Source organism: Platichthys flesus, chromosome 4 (genome assembly GCF_949316205.1).
Source record: "Platichthys flesus chromosome 4, fPlaFle2.1, whole genome shotgun sequence".
NCBI classification, from domain to species: Eukaryota; Metazoa; Chordata; class Actinopteri; order Pleuronectiformes; family Pleuronectidae; genus Platichthys; species Platichthys flesus.
The window spans coordinates 11,450,170-11,465,368 of NC_084948.1; the positions used below are offsets into that span (position 1 = coordinate 11,450,170).

Here is a 15,199-nt window from a genome sequence, read left to right on the forward strand (position 1 = left end):
CGAGCACTTGGTTCTCATCTGAGGAGCAGATGAAGGAGTCGGGAGCCTTGGGCTGTGATGTGTGTACAGGATGGTACACACACAACACACACCACACACAATCTCTCCCTCTCTGCCCGTCTCGATGGCTCACTCATGATCCACCACACATACATACAAACACAGACGTACATGTGTGTGCGGCCTGCGGTTTCTTCAGGCTTGACATTAGCACAAGCTGCATCTTGTGCTAATGTCAACGTGTTCTATTCTTTCATTGAGCTTATTTTCTCTCATCGTCTATCACTGCCTTTATTCTCCTCCCACTTTTTTCATTCCCTCTCTCTCTCTCCGATCTCTTTCAACAAGGAATTCAATGAGTAGACCCTTATTGGATGAAGCTGAGTATCTTTGGCTTAGCCTGAAGACAAGGTTACCCAGAAGAGACACTTCTTTCTTGTTCTTCTTCAAATTTACAACTTGGTGTCTTCCTGTCTGTTGTTGATCCCTCAGACCAGTGTGTTACCTTTACTGTGTACACACAACACATACACACACATTGTCACGTATCATAGGTTTTATTCAACCTCTTCAGTAGAGTCTGTATGTATCCCAGGCTGAGACAGACAGAAATGATGTAGCTAAATAATCATGTCAAATGTAATTTAGTGTACATTTTGTATTGGCAGGCTTCTAATCCAAGGTCTGTGTTTATGTTTCCCTGGAGAAATCGTTCAGATAAACAACCATAAAGAGGATTTTGTCTGTGGGTTTTACAAATGGCAATGTAGCCTAAGAGTCTAAAAGTAGTTGTGTTTTTGTTGTTGCATAGGATTCTAGTTTATATAGTTTTAATATTGACGTCAGCTCACAGTATAGCTCACATAATCCATTCACAACTCTTAGGTCTGCCCAAACAATTTAAGACTATTCAAGTTTATAATGAAGAATATTGATATTGATTAAGTATAAAGATATAAAGGAGACATAAAGAAATTAGAAGTAATGCGTCCACCTCTGCCTAGGCCCAACAGTCCCACATATAAGCCTGATGTCTTAAATCAAGATCCATGAAATACAACCAGGGAAATTGGTGAAGATGTCGCATAATACCCTCTAATTTAAGACATTTCTGGATTTGCCCTTTTATTTGAATCCAAGCCAAAATAGATTGGAGTCCTTTTTGGACCATGTCTCATCCATCCACCAAATTTTATGGATATCCATTCAGCAGGTTTTGGGTGATCCTGCTGAAATTCAAGCAAAATGACCAACCAACAAAAAGATAGGGGTAAAAACATAACCTTCACGCCAGAGGTAACTAAAATCTCTTCTATTATAAATCAATCATCTGTGTAACATGAACTGCCATCCTTCACTGTCTCAAATCAAGGAGAAAATGTAAAAACTCATTCAATCAGGCAGCGTTACAATGCCTCTGTCTTACATAGATGCTTGACAATTATCATAACCTTTAATTACAAGATAATTTGTATGAGATATTAAGTCATGGTTTCCAGACGGGAGCTCTATTTGTTTCTTATTAAATGCAATGGGATCTCATAGAACTATTTGCACCACAAGTCTAAATGTGAAGTGTGGCAGAAAGTGTTTTGCTCCGGTAGAGATGTCTGATATCAGTTATCCTCTTTAAAAAAGTGTCATCTGGAAGATTTCAAAAGGGAAAACATTAAAGAGCAAAACTGCAAGAGGCACAGACACAAAATGGGATGCAAGTCATTAGGCATGCATCTCCAAATGGAAGACCGGTGTCTGGACGATCACGTTGTTCCTGTGGGAATACTAACGCCCGGCAACGTCAGTGTCAATCAGCCAAAGCAGGAAGCTGACAGAGAGATGTGGTGAGGCTGGCGTCAGTGGCCTAACATGGGTACAACAACACGAGGGAAAAGCACTCAACTTAGCCATGGAGCCTTGGAGGGAGGAGGAGAGTGGGATGAAATGATGTGTGTGTGTGAGTCTTGTGCATGCATGAGAACCCGTTCGCATGTGATGCAGCTTCTTCAGTGAAGTAGGGATAACAAGTAGATACGTTCTTAATGAAGGAGTTACATTTTGTCATTTTTACCCTTATCTCTTCATTGTTGTATTTGTGGTTATTCATTCATGATTCATGCATACCTTCACTCACTCCTTCATGTTTTGCTAAATAGTGGTATGAATAGCTTTCTTTTCAGGTGCCCACAGTGGTCACACCTAAGCACACCATGAACAACACAATTCATGAATTTGTATTGAATGTGGTGAATTTAGTGTAAGGATGTGTATGACTATCAAAACAACTTTTCCCCACTTGAATAGATGGATGATCGTTTACATTTTGGGGGGAAAGTAACAGCCCTGCAAAGTAGGCATCTAGTACATGGAAACTCAGACTACTGATGAGACACAGTATCTGCTGTCACACACAATTTGCCTTTAAGATGATGGATTATAGTATTTTCCAGGCAGCAAAGCACCTTGCTGTCAATATTTAAATCTTAAAAGCATAATGTAGCTTTTCAGTGAATCTGTTGTGCAGTGAATACTGTTGTATATGCATCCACCAGCTCTGTCGCTGCCACCACACATCCCTTCAACATTATACAGTAATAAATCACACAGCTGTCTTTTGTGACATTTTCTTTGCAGGGAACGAGCCATTTTAATGTCCCGTGCTGTAGAGCATGTTGTCTCACATGAGTCAGGCTGCAGTCATATTAAGCATTAAATACATCAATGTGCCGAGGGCATCATGCTACAGGACAGATGATCACATGCTACAGTTCATGCGTCAAACATGAAAAGGAGAATGTGAAGATGAGATGGAATGATCTAAAGTTGAAGACAGATGCATGCATGCGTTTGCGTGACAGTACATGCAACTCCACTGTGAAACACACACACACACACACACACACACATACACTTGCCTGAGTCTGTGTTACTGGGTGTCATCAGCACGATCATTTCACATGGGATACAACATTGCAGAGATACAAAAAATGAAATGATAAAAGAATTACGATCTTTTACTACAATTCAAATCCTAATTCTTCCATATTCTCACTCAGCATTAGTTCTTTTTTTTCTCACATACATGTATTTACTACTCATTACATTTTAGTAGCTGCAGAGATCAGATGGATGTGTCAGTCAGTACATCACACGCACAAACGCTTTGCTTGACGGAGTGACGTGAGCGTGTAATGAGATCAATAAGCAATCACTAGTGTGGTCTGGTTTCACTGGGCATCGACAGGAGCCCTGATACGCTGCTTGGGAACAATTAGCATCAGTGAGCAGCGCTAACGTGATTTTGAGTGATGTTGATGATGAGTGCATGTCTAAATACACGTGTGTGTGTGTGTTTGTGTGTGTGTGTGTGTGTGTGTGTGTGTGTGTGGGTGGATGAGTCACCGTCATCATCCTGCCCAGGAGTCCCATCTCTGGCACGCACACACACACATGCTCACACACACACACACACACACAAATCCAAGCTTTGCCCAATCTGCACTCGCTGTGTTGTGTGAGTAAACAGTGACTCTTGCAGTCAATATGAATCAGTTTGTTTGTAAAACCGTATGTGCTGCACCATTCCCTCAGATCCTCAGATTATCTTATTACTGGGCAATAACTAAATTAGCAAATTGACTGTGATATAATTAGACATTTTTAATTCTGTAGTCCAGATGAATGATTGTTAGCAAATCTTTCTAATGCAATTGAATTATTCTGAATATAAAAAAAGAGGAAGAGGAAGAGATGAAGAAATTAGATGCATCCGCTGATACATTATATGCTACTACAAAGATAGTAATTTCTGTTCTTTTACAGTAGATTCTAGTTTTTTAAATTCATGGTATTTTTTTCTCTGTCTCTCCCCATATATTTCACATGTCTCTCCCGTCTCCCCGCTCTTCATTTTTCTGTCTTAACTCGAATCCAGTAAGAGCAGTCACGGCCCAGTGGGGGTTTGGGTCTGGACAGCTGGGTGGCTTGTCTGAATCGTGCCACTGTGTGAGTGTTTGTGTGTTATTGCATTTGTATACGTGTGTGCTTGTGTCTTTGCGTGTGTGCAGGTGTAAAGACAGACCCACACACATTCAACCAGCCTTTAGTCCCTTTAGTCCTTACATGACTTTAGGATGTCATAACACTCAAAGCTACACACACACTGCTAACTGGTCACACGGTGTGAACAGGGTGGTACCTGTTATGAACTCAGATGGGATTTCTCTCCAATAGCGCATTGGTATTAGATATTATATATATATATATATATATATATATATATATATATATATATAAATAAAATAGAGCATATATGATATATGATATATATATATATATATACATATATGTATATATATACACATATATATATATATATGAGATAAATTTGAGACAATTGTTATTGTATGAAATTAAGCTTATGTGGTGTTGTTTGGCTCTGAGTTATTATGTTACTGCTAATTTGTTTGCTTTAACACACAGAGCACAGTGCTCCCCCTGCAGTGTGCAGTGTGTATTCATGTGTTGGCTATTCCACCCATATAGCTGTGTGTGCTAGATGAAACATACTTGTACAGGATAAACGATAAAACATATTCACGGTGAGACACTAAAGGGAAAAACAATTCTCCATCACTGGTGAATTTAGAGATTTGGGGCTATTTTGCCTTCACTCAGTATGTCTAACATTCACCAAACTTTGCAGTTTTATTCCTGTCAATGTTCTGAAAAGGATTTTGCTCAGGGGTTTGTTCATTTATGATTCATAGCTTTTAGAGAACTTTTTATTCCAAAGACCTGGTGAAAATTGATTATTTTTAAGGCTAAGGACAGGGTTTTCTGACTTATGGAGGGATACCCCAAATCCCCTCAGTAAGACCATAACCAACCTCTAAAAACATCTAGTAAATCAACAAATAGAACAAAAATGTTGAACCTGGTGTCTGGAAAATGTAGGGAAAAAAGATAATGTCTCATTTGCACAATATAAACACTAAAGACGGGTCCTGGTGATATCTACAAGTTAAAATTGTATCATTCACCTTTAGAGCTTTGTGTTGCAGTTGCACGAGTGAAATAAGAAGCAGTCTACTTGCCACTGAAGGAGGGAGCCATCAAAGATTATGTGGTTCAGGACTGCATTAGGTCTGTGCGATTTCTCAGCCTCCTATACACTTGATGTGCGAACTGCATTTGAACCGTAATGGACGCCATCAAGGGACGGCAGAGCACAGAGGAGCATAGAGGAGCATAGAAACAAAAGAAGCTGAAATGTGTGTGTAGACTGTGATAGAGCGTCTCATTAGTTTCTTCTCTAGTCTGACTCCTATATACAGTATATACTTTACATGATCTGCAGGAGCTCAGTGCGATTCAGCATTGCAGACAAACAACTCTTCCATCCTCCCTCTCATCCTGAGGGGCTCACATAAAACATGAATCCGCTGTATTAGTCAGATTATTTCATCTGTCATTCAAACTGCAAAGTCATCTCTTGTTGGGTTGTGAGGTCATCTCGTTTTATGACATCAGCCTACAAACTATGACAGCTAGGGCAGTCCACAGACGCTACACACGGACATGCAAACTAGTCCTGGGACGAATAATCAAATATTTATCATTAGATCTATTGATAATTAGCATTAGCTATCGTTACAATGTTTGTTTTTTGCACTAAAAACATTCTGAACAACGAGTTGGAGAAGGCCCAACATGTCTAAGCATTAACAGTTAATGGGTCAAGCTTACCTTCACATAAATTACATTTTGTTTGTTCAAAAATACTTTTAGTGTGTTTGTAACCAAATTCCATGTAAGTGAAGAGGGCAGTCTTTACTTGTATGTCCGGAAATGACAGCCGAAGCTAACTAGCCTATTCCTGATGGTCCAAGTTACTTTGCTGTTCTCTGGTGAATTTAGAGAAGCTAGTCAAACTCTTATTTGATATTATAAATGAGAATTGTGTATTTTGCTTTTCAAAGGACAAGCCAAACCTAAACCCAAACCCTGTCTACATGTTACAAGTAGTTTGATTGTCAATAGGAGGTTATAATGCGATCAAGACATCTACCGGTGAAAATGTAATAATGCAACTAAGTATAAAATAGTTGGTCTATCACCGTTGTGCTCCCTGTACAAAATCGTTCAGATGTTGTTTACCTGCAAAAAAATCCGCTGTTTATAAATGACACTATACATCAAATGCGCAAGAAATGCGCAACCTCCTCAGACAGAGTAGTATCTCTCTTTAGTCTAAACTTGACTCTCCATCCTCACTTCACCAGCTGTTGGTAACATTAAAGTAGGTCAGAGGAGTGCACTATTTATTCATTATCATTTATTTCAGTCCTCAAATGTCTGAATTCAAATAGAATTCTTACTGCCACTTGAGTTTACTAGTTTTTTATTGCAACTTTAAATAAACCCTTCACTATTGTGGTGAATGCAAGAGGTGCTGACCATCTTGTCAGTCAAGATTATCAGTTTTATCTTTGTGTGTCCAGTGCACATGTTGTGTTTGGACTGTGTTGTGTTCAGTTTCTGCTCAACAAAGAGACTGGCACTGTTAAATGTGCCATCCATCGACTTCAAAGCTGCCACACTTAGGGAAACTCATCGCACGTCTATGAAATTAAATGACACTTTTCTCACATTGAAGAAATCTGAAAAATCAGTGCAGCGAGAGGAGAGCCATGGTGGTGGGTGAGGGGTAGAGCCATATGTAGATCAGCCCTCCAGCATTTAGCGTGATGCGTGTTTTACTCTCTTTCTTTTTTTTTTCTCTCATCACCAGCACCTGCTCTTGTTTCATTTTTAGACGGGATGACGAAGAGAGGGACGTAGGGAGGGGTGAGTGAAGGAGGGACAGTAGAAGACGTTCTGTCCTCAGACAGCACTCGGTCGTGTCTCGGAGCGGGCAGGCTTTCTGACATTTAGCCTAAATTCTCCAGCTCTTGATTATGTGCCAACCAGAATGGGACAACAAGAGAGTTCTGAGCAGATCCCAGGTCAGTGCAGCCAGGAGAGAGAGAGAAGGAGAGGAGTAAGGATGAGCGTGATGTGTGTGAGATTATCGTCTTACTCAGCTTGAATTAGAATAGCTCTTACTTAAAAAGTTTTATTAATTCTATTTAGTTTTTGAGATAATGAGTTGAGACGCATTACAGAAAATATTGACTTATCTAATGAATTTAGATTAATAAAATACACAATTTGTAACAATTCTATATTAAAATGTCTAAAATTGATATGATTTATTTGTGTTCTTACATTATCCAAAATGTTTTCAATGATGTTCTAACCCGGAGATACATCTCAATTTTATTGAAGGTGAAGGGATGTTTTATTTTGGTCGCCTTTTAAGTGCATCACATGCTTTACCCTTGGCTTTGCCCGTCTCTGCTATAACTTCCGGGGAGAATGATTTTCGTATACATGACCTCAGCAACTAATTTGATTTACCCCTGATTCTCGTCAGGTTGATCCTCAGTAATGATGGTGTAGACAACAACTCCCATGATGGCACGCTGCTTAACGACGTCATTAAACCACGTCTTTTATTATTATTGTTTTGATTGAGAGACCCCTAGGGGCAGAGGCTACTATTACCATTGTGCGTTTAATCCAAAAGGATGCATTTTACTACGTAGATTAACTATACAATCACTGAGGATTTATTCAGACAGAAGAATGACCTGTTAATTTACGACATGGACTGAAAAGAAAATCAAAAACAGGTGATGCTCCTTAGGGCCACATCAGGACTAGGTTTCACTGTCACTAATACAAGGAAAGCCTGGTGTCTCAGAAACATTTTTCATTTCCACAAAACTAACTCAAACCATCCAGCTCATCTCCATGTCAGTAAAAACATTATATTTCCACAGGGGGAATGTCAGCAATGTTTTAAGAACCACTTGCCCTTTTAGACAATCATCATATAGTATTGTTTCCTCACTGGTCATCCAGATTTCATCCAACAACACACCTATCGTTTTGAAATTGACTTTTATTAATCAATGTGCGCCTCAGTTTCCTGATGCAGAAAGCCTCCGTTGTGATAATGCACAACTCTCGCGGCTCGGTTGTCATGCATCACCTGCTGTCACAGGAAACGCCAGATGAGTAGTGGGCGTAGTGTAACTGGGACCAATTGAGCCCCGAACAACTATTTTATGGTCGCGGACAAGTCACTTTGATCTTTGTCCTGACGTAACCTAGCAACCAGGTATTTTCAATACAACCGATTTCTATGTACCGCAGGTCTCCTCCTTATCACAGGGCCGTCTGTGAACATTTGCAATTGGCAGAGAAGCGCAGGCAGGGGCGGGTGAGAGGAACGGAGGGAGTTTCATGAAACAGCAGAGAGGAGAAGAGCCGAGGCGAGGAAGAGAGTGTGAGGAAGTGTCTGTGGGCTACATTACTGAAATGTCAGTTGCTCTGGATTGAGACTCTGAAGGACACTTGTACTACGGTTGAAAGAGATACTGAGCACGAACGATGCAGAGGAGACACTCGGCAACTATCATGGGACGCCATCAAGACAATACACATCCTCCTAAACAGGTTCAGTATTGGTTTAATTGGAGTTTCTTTGGTGTGTGCATTCATGTATGTGTGTGTGTATATGTGTGTGTGTGTGTGCGTGTGTGCATTTGTGTGTGTGTGTGTGTGTGTGTGTGTGTGTGCGTGCATGTATGTGCAGAAAAAGGAAACCCATTTAATCAGTAATGATGAGATGGTTTAAATAGGACAACTTGAAGCAATGTCTAAATTAAGCTTCTTGATACAGTCGAGTTTTCAGGTCAGTTACACATGTGAGAGGAGGCTGCTGCTCCCAGAGTGAAGCCCCTGCTGAGGGATTTACTGTCACTATTGTTCTTATACTAGGTACTGTGTGTTGTTGTTGTGTTAGGATGGATGTGGCTGCCTTGTAGTATCACAAGACACTGTTTTTTCCCATCTAAAACTTTAGCATCAGAATCTATTGAATTTTGCATCAGTTAAACACATTAAGAATATTGAGGAAAAGGTAAATGTATTGCAAACCGACAGTTACAAACATATGCATCATCATTAACAAATCTATAGAGTTTGTTAAGGATTAATAGCCTTGCAACTTTGAGGCAACGCTGCTCTGCAATCCTGCAACTGTTTACAATTCTGCTTCCACCCTCCTCTATCCAGAACATGAAGTTGGCCCCTGTGGCTCTGAGCTCGTGCTCGGCTGCATCCTCCTGCTAAGCCTATAGGAGTGGTGTGGAGGTATTCTGTATGTTTGACAGTGTCTCTGTACTGTTGGTGTAGTGGTCAGTTCCCTCGCTGTAGTGCTGTATTTACAGTTGTTGTAGAGTAAGACCGCAGAGGAGCTCAGCTGGCCTGACACATTGAGCTCTGCTCTTTCTTACTTGACTGGCCATGGCCTGCCTGTGGACTCAGCTCCTCTTTTGCACTGTGTCCATCACTCTTTTTCTCTTTATCTCACTCCCCCTCTCTTTTCACCATCTGCCTTTCTGCCTGATCTGCCTACATATCTCCCGACTCGCTCTCAGGAGGGGGGTGGGGGATGGGGGTCCAGTGGGAAATAGCAGCGATGCTACAGGAGGGAAAAGGGGAAAGAAGATGACATTTCTGTGGCATTAGCTTTGAAATTGAGTTTGGTGATAGTGTACACTCCCATAAGGGAATAGTCACACAGTGTGTACGGTGTAGATTATGTAGCTGACATCAAAAGCAGTTTAAATGCATGCTACAAAAACATCTGTCCAGAAATTACTTATTCAAGCTCCTTACCCTTAAAAAAAACAAACTTAATTCATTCAAATGCTTAAAAACAACTTTACGTATGTGATATGTGCACTTACATAATCCCACATGCTTCAGACAATGTATCGAACTTAGAGAAATCTATCCTCCTTAGCTGTGACTTTGCCCGTCTCTTCTATAATAACAGCTTAGGATGAAGGAAAAACACACTGCTAGCCAGTTAGCTGATTCTTCCTTCCACTGTTTGTATCGGTCACTCATAACAGATCACGATTATTCACTGCCGATTGCAAGGGGTCATGAATAGAAGTTTAATAGATGACGTCTGCAACGATGGTAAAGACAACAACTCCCATGATCCCACGCTGCTTCAAAATGTCATCAAACTAGGTCATTTGTTGTTATTTTGACTGAGAGACCCCTGATGGATGAAGTTACATAAGCTGCCCACAGACATGCACTGGGACTCCGTAGTCCCTCCGTCTTTTTCCGCATGTGTGAACGCAAAGGTCCGAGCGAGCCGCTCCGCAGCTTCTGCAGACTTTATCTACCTGGCCTCCTGGTATAAAGTCTTGTAAAATATATATATATCTTGCAGTGAAAAAAGCAGTGACATACATTTAGAAGACACAGACGAAGATGTCAAGACAATTTTGTGGTGATAAGAGCTGATGATGGTGTCGGGCTGTAAACAAAATCACGTGATCTTAGGAGGTCAGCTAATACGTCAATTCCTGCGTCTGCTGCACTAGGCTGCTCCACCTGTGAATGTGGTGGATTAGATGCTGTTGTCAACGTTTCGTTGCCGAGAACCTACACTGTGTTGTGCACGTGTGAAAAACAACCTCTTGGTACACGACGCTAATTCTACAGATTTTAGCCGGAGGTCACGTCTGACAACAGCTATATTGCCCATTTAAATAATAGAATATAAACTAAATTGAAACAAAATAAAGGGAATTCCCTTTAGTTTAGGTTTCTTGGCCACTAAAACAATATCAAGTTTTCTAATTCAATAAATCACAATCAATCCCCTCACACAAAGCCGCTCTGGTATTTCAACAGAACAGTATGATCATTCTGAATGTACTGTGGATCTGAAATGTTGAAGTTGGTTACCAAGTAAATGTCCTTTCTCTGAATGAATTTCCGTTTACCTTTTAACATGGATGATAATGTGGCCTGGATACTGATCCTATCAGTGGTTCTATTCTTAGGAGCTTGATGAATCTGATTTTACTTATCTGTGCACATCATCACAGACAACAGTTTAATAATGTCTTCTGTTACAGTGCATTGCATTTGTTATGGGAATATGACTCTGTGTTCTCTGTGCAGCGTGTACTGTATTATCCTGAAAGCCTCACAGACTGATCCCAAGGGGCGATGCTGCTACATGCATGCATGCATGCCGGTGTGTGTGTGTGCATGTATGTGTGTGAACACATATCTGCGTGTGCCCGCTGTTGATTCACTCATTGACCATCGCTCACCCTTCCGTCTCCTTTGGGCCTTTATGCTGGGAGGAATCGATAACCTTCTCCCTCGCCTTGCCTCTCCGCTGTGTCTCCACTAGAGCAGCACTGTGGAGCACTTTATCAGCTGAAATGCTTATGCACGTTGCACTGAGCGCACTTGCAAATGCACACACGTACTGCAGGTTGTTTTAAAGTAAAATGCTAAATCTGCAAAGTATTCTTACAGAGAAAATTGACATAAAAACTACTGCAACACACAAAATCTCTCTCACACACACACGCTCCCTTTATCTCAGTCTCTCCCTGACATTAGCTGAACAGAGTCCATTACTGCCAGGTAATGGGTAAATGTCACAATAGCAGGATGTCATAAAGCTCTGGAGTGGTCTAATGGGTTTTGTTCAGGTTGAGGTGACACATGCACACTCGTACGTGCACACTTCCAGGAAGCTGTCGTCCAATGCGCTTGATGCATTTACTCATCACATCACAGCCGTGAGCCCCGACATGTTTGAAGAGCTAATACAATCTGTTAAGGGGAGAATATCATGAGAGTCATCTGTCACTTTGTTTGGATAGTGTGTGTGAGTGTGTGTGTGTGTGTGTGGGGGGGGGGGTTGGATATGGAACTGTAAGCTGTTCCACAAGTTTGGGGCGGCGACTGCAAAGGCTCAATCTGGTAATGAACCTAGTTTCAGGCAGATCTAGGAGCAGCTGAGTGGCTTACCTTTAGCTCTCTAGCTGGAGTGTGAGCATGAAGAAGTTCAGCTACAGGTGGTGCCAGTCAATTGAGAGATTGACACTGAAAGGAAGCCATTGGAGAGAGCACAACACATGTGTTATATGGTCCCTCGCCTAAGGTCTTGCTCCAGGGTTAGGGTTAGTGAGTGAGATTTAGTGAGTTTTATATTAATACTTTTTAGCAGTTTATACAACGTTCACTGGAGAACTCTTTCACCATTTCCACAGACTTTGCTGCAGAGAAGTGGAAATTGTGTAAATGTATTAATTCAGCCAGTTTAGTCCCACATGAGTATTTTTTGGGGATTTTGGGGGTTTGTCCACACCCTAAATCATTGTTACTATAGCAACATAGTTAGACACTAGTGTGTAGTTCACTGAATCCAGCTTTACTCCGTTCTCTTTGTAGTTACAGTGATATTCTGGTCTGCTCTCAGCTTCATGTGTTGAACCACAGTGGGTCAGTCTGTGACCATTCATGACATTTCCACATTACTGACATTTTAAAATAGAGCTAAAGTCAACTGTCAACTCAACCAAGGTTTTCTGTATACAGAAAACCTTGGTCGACTGGAAATGAACCTCGAGCAAATTGATCGATCGATCAGGAGGGATCTTCATGTTATCTCTAGATTAAATAAGCCACAGTGCACTGAGTAAACTCTACCTGGGGGTCTTATTAGCCGTAATTCATTCTAACATAAAAGGTAATATTCGCAATATATATTAGAGTTTAAATAAATTATTAGAGTGAACATTTTGAGCAATTCTGATATGTTCACAATCAAATCTTCCTAACATACACAACTTATAGATGATCTGCAAAGATGATCCGCACAATGTGATATGCAAACTGTTTTTAACGTTTATTTAACTAAATGTAGCCCAGCTGATGATTAAACGTTCATTGTGTGTTCGTGTCCATGTGTGTGTGTGTTTGTGTGTATAGTATTTGATGATTGCATTGGAGGCGGGTACATGTTTCTCACAGAGTGTTGTAATTGATAAGAAGCTTAAGGAGCTGATGATAAGCACATGTTGACATTAACATCAACATCAACCAAACAGCGTTGACCTTTGACGTGGACAGGCCTCTGGAATTCACAGTCGATATGATGGATCTTTGACAATTTTCTTATATGATATAGTAGCATATATATGAGCAATGTTTAATATATATATAACACTTTCACTACTCCTTATTCAACACACACACGCACACACAAACGTCTCCAGTACAACGTCCTCTTGCTCATTCACGTGTGCGTGGTAGTGTGAGGTAGGTTTACTGCGTCATCATCGCAAGACATCATATAAAATTAACTCAGTGTCCTTCTCTTCCCCCCCATCCCTAGTCGTCGGGCACCAGTGTGGTAGTGGACATCGCCGTGATGGGGGAGGCCCACGGTTTGATCTCAGACCTGCTGGCCGACCCCTCACTGCCCCCCAACACCTGCATCTCTCTGAAGGCCGTCAGCAACCTCCTTAGCACCCAGATCAGCCTCCAGCCGCTGCACCAGCCTCGCATCCCTGGCGACACACAAGGCTGCTCCGACTCGGAGGAGGGGCCCGACAAAGCAGAGAGACTGGCCATCCCAAAGGTAAATATTTGTTTTTTACCATTTCTTTTATAGGTTTGAAATACTTTACATGTGCTGAACAACAATTTCAAATTCCAAAGACAAAGGATGTAAACTATAAGTTCATTCACCAGCTAACAGGAAGCATTTATTTACAGAAAGAGTGGCTGCTTTCTGCCTTCATAAATCCTGGTGCCTACATTACCCAGAGTGCAACTTGATCACTGAGAGTCAGAGATATGGATGTGTTATGCTAGATGCGGCTACGACCTGTCGCGCAGATAGTCTGAAACAGAGATGAGGAGTTACATTGCTAAACTCGCTTCTCTGTAAAACTCTCCTTATTTTTCATTTCAAACTTGTAGCGTAACCAGTGCAATTCATCTCACTTCACACAGCTCCCCCTAGAGTCCCAAAAGCTTTAGTCAACCTTTTGTTTCACATATGCAGTTGTATTCCCCAAGTCCTGTAAAACATTTTTGTCTTTAATCTTTAATCCGTAAAATTAACTTCTTCCTGCTGCACAAAAACAAAGCTAAAAGATATCCAGGACACAGGCACGGCAATTTTGTGCTTCTGATGCCATGTGGAGCCAGAGACTCAACTAATCTCTGGTCAGTCTCAGTTGTCAATCATGATGTTTACACCCCGTTTTATTTATAGCATGAAATAAATGATTAAAACCAAACTTTACAGAAAACCTGAACAAACAGCAACTGAAACTTTTTTAATGTATACATTGACTTTTTGGTTTGATCAATGTTCCATCCACTCACATAGAGGAGGCAAGGTTGTAGACCCATACTGCAGCCAACCACCAGGGGGCGATCAAGATGATTTAGCTTCACTTTTGGGAGCTGACATGTCGTTCATGTCTATATAGAGTCAATGGAGTGGCCCTTTAAAGTTAAAGAATGATTCCAGGTAGGAAGTTCTATTTTACTTAAACAGTAATTGAAAATATTCTGAATAAATGACGTAATATAACGTTAGGTTTTAGTTTTGTTGTATAATTCAATATATGCCCAAACACACACACAAACCTACACAGGTATACCTCTTCCTGCATACACACAGCTAACTTCGTGTGTGGCTCTAACGTAGCTAACAATGACGCACTGGCTTCCAGAGGGCTTTGAATGTTTAACAAGGCTGCTGCTTCAAAATGTATGCAGGCACTTAAGGCAGCAAGGAAACTAAATAAAGCGTGTGATGCAATGCAGGATAGTCTACCAGGAAAAGTGACTAGCAGCTTTAACGCTGCCTGAACGCTCGGCCCATGTAGTGGAACTCGATGAGACGCTGCCGAATTTCAGAAATAGCAGATGTCAATTGAGCTTTGCAGGACAGCAAAGCATTTCATTTCATTTCTTGATAAAAGATACCAGAGAACACTTTCTGTGGCTTGTAGTTCCTGTCAGCAGTATCATTTGGCTTTCACGTGTCTTTTCCCATCATTTTTTACATTTGTCCGATATAAAATTTTAACGATACAGGGACTTTTTTCTATGCTTTTATCTCATATTACAGGCCTAAATAGAAAAAGAAGAGCTTTTTGAAAGAAGAGTTTAGAGGCCCTGAAACACCTTGCCTGAGGAAATACGACAGTAGCTTCCTATGAATCAAAGCATAAACATA

The 15,199-nt window shown here is 40.9% G+C and overlaps 1 protein-coding gene across 2 annotated transcripts in view; it reads left to right on the forward strand.

Moving 5' to 3' along the window:
- LOC133951801 (cGMP-inhibited 3',5'-cyclic phosphodiesterase 3A-like) overlaps positions 1-15,199 on the forward strand; it is a 46,562-nt gene that overhangs the window by 14,045 nt on the left and 17,318 nt on the right. For both annotated transcript variants that reach the window (XM_062385977.1, XM_062385978.1), the window contains exon 2: positions 13,337-13,582. In XM_062385977.1, coding sequence (XP_062241961.1) covers positions 13,337-13,582 — 246 coding nt within the window. The remainder of the gene's footprint in view (positions 1-13,336; positions 13,583-15,199) is intronic.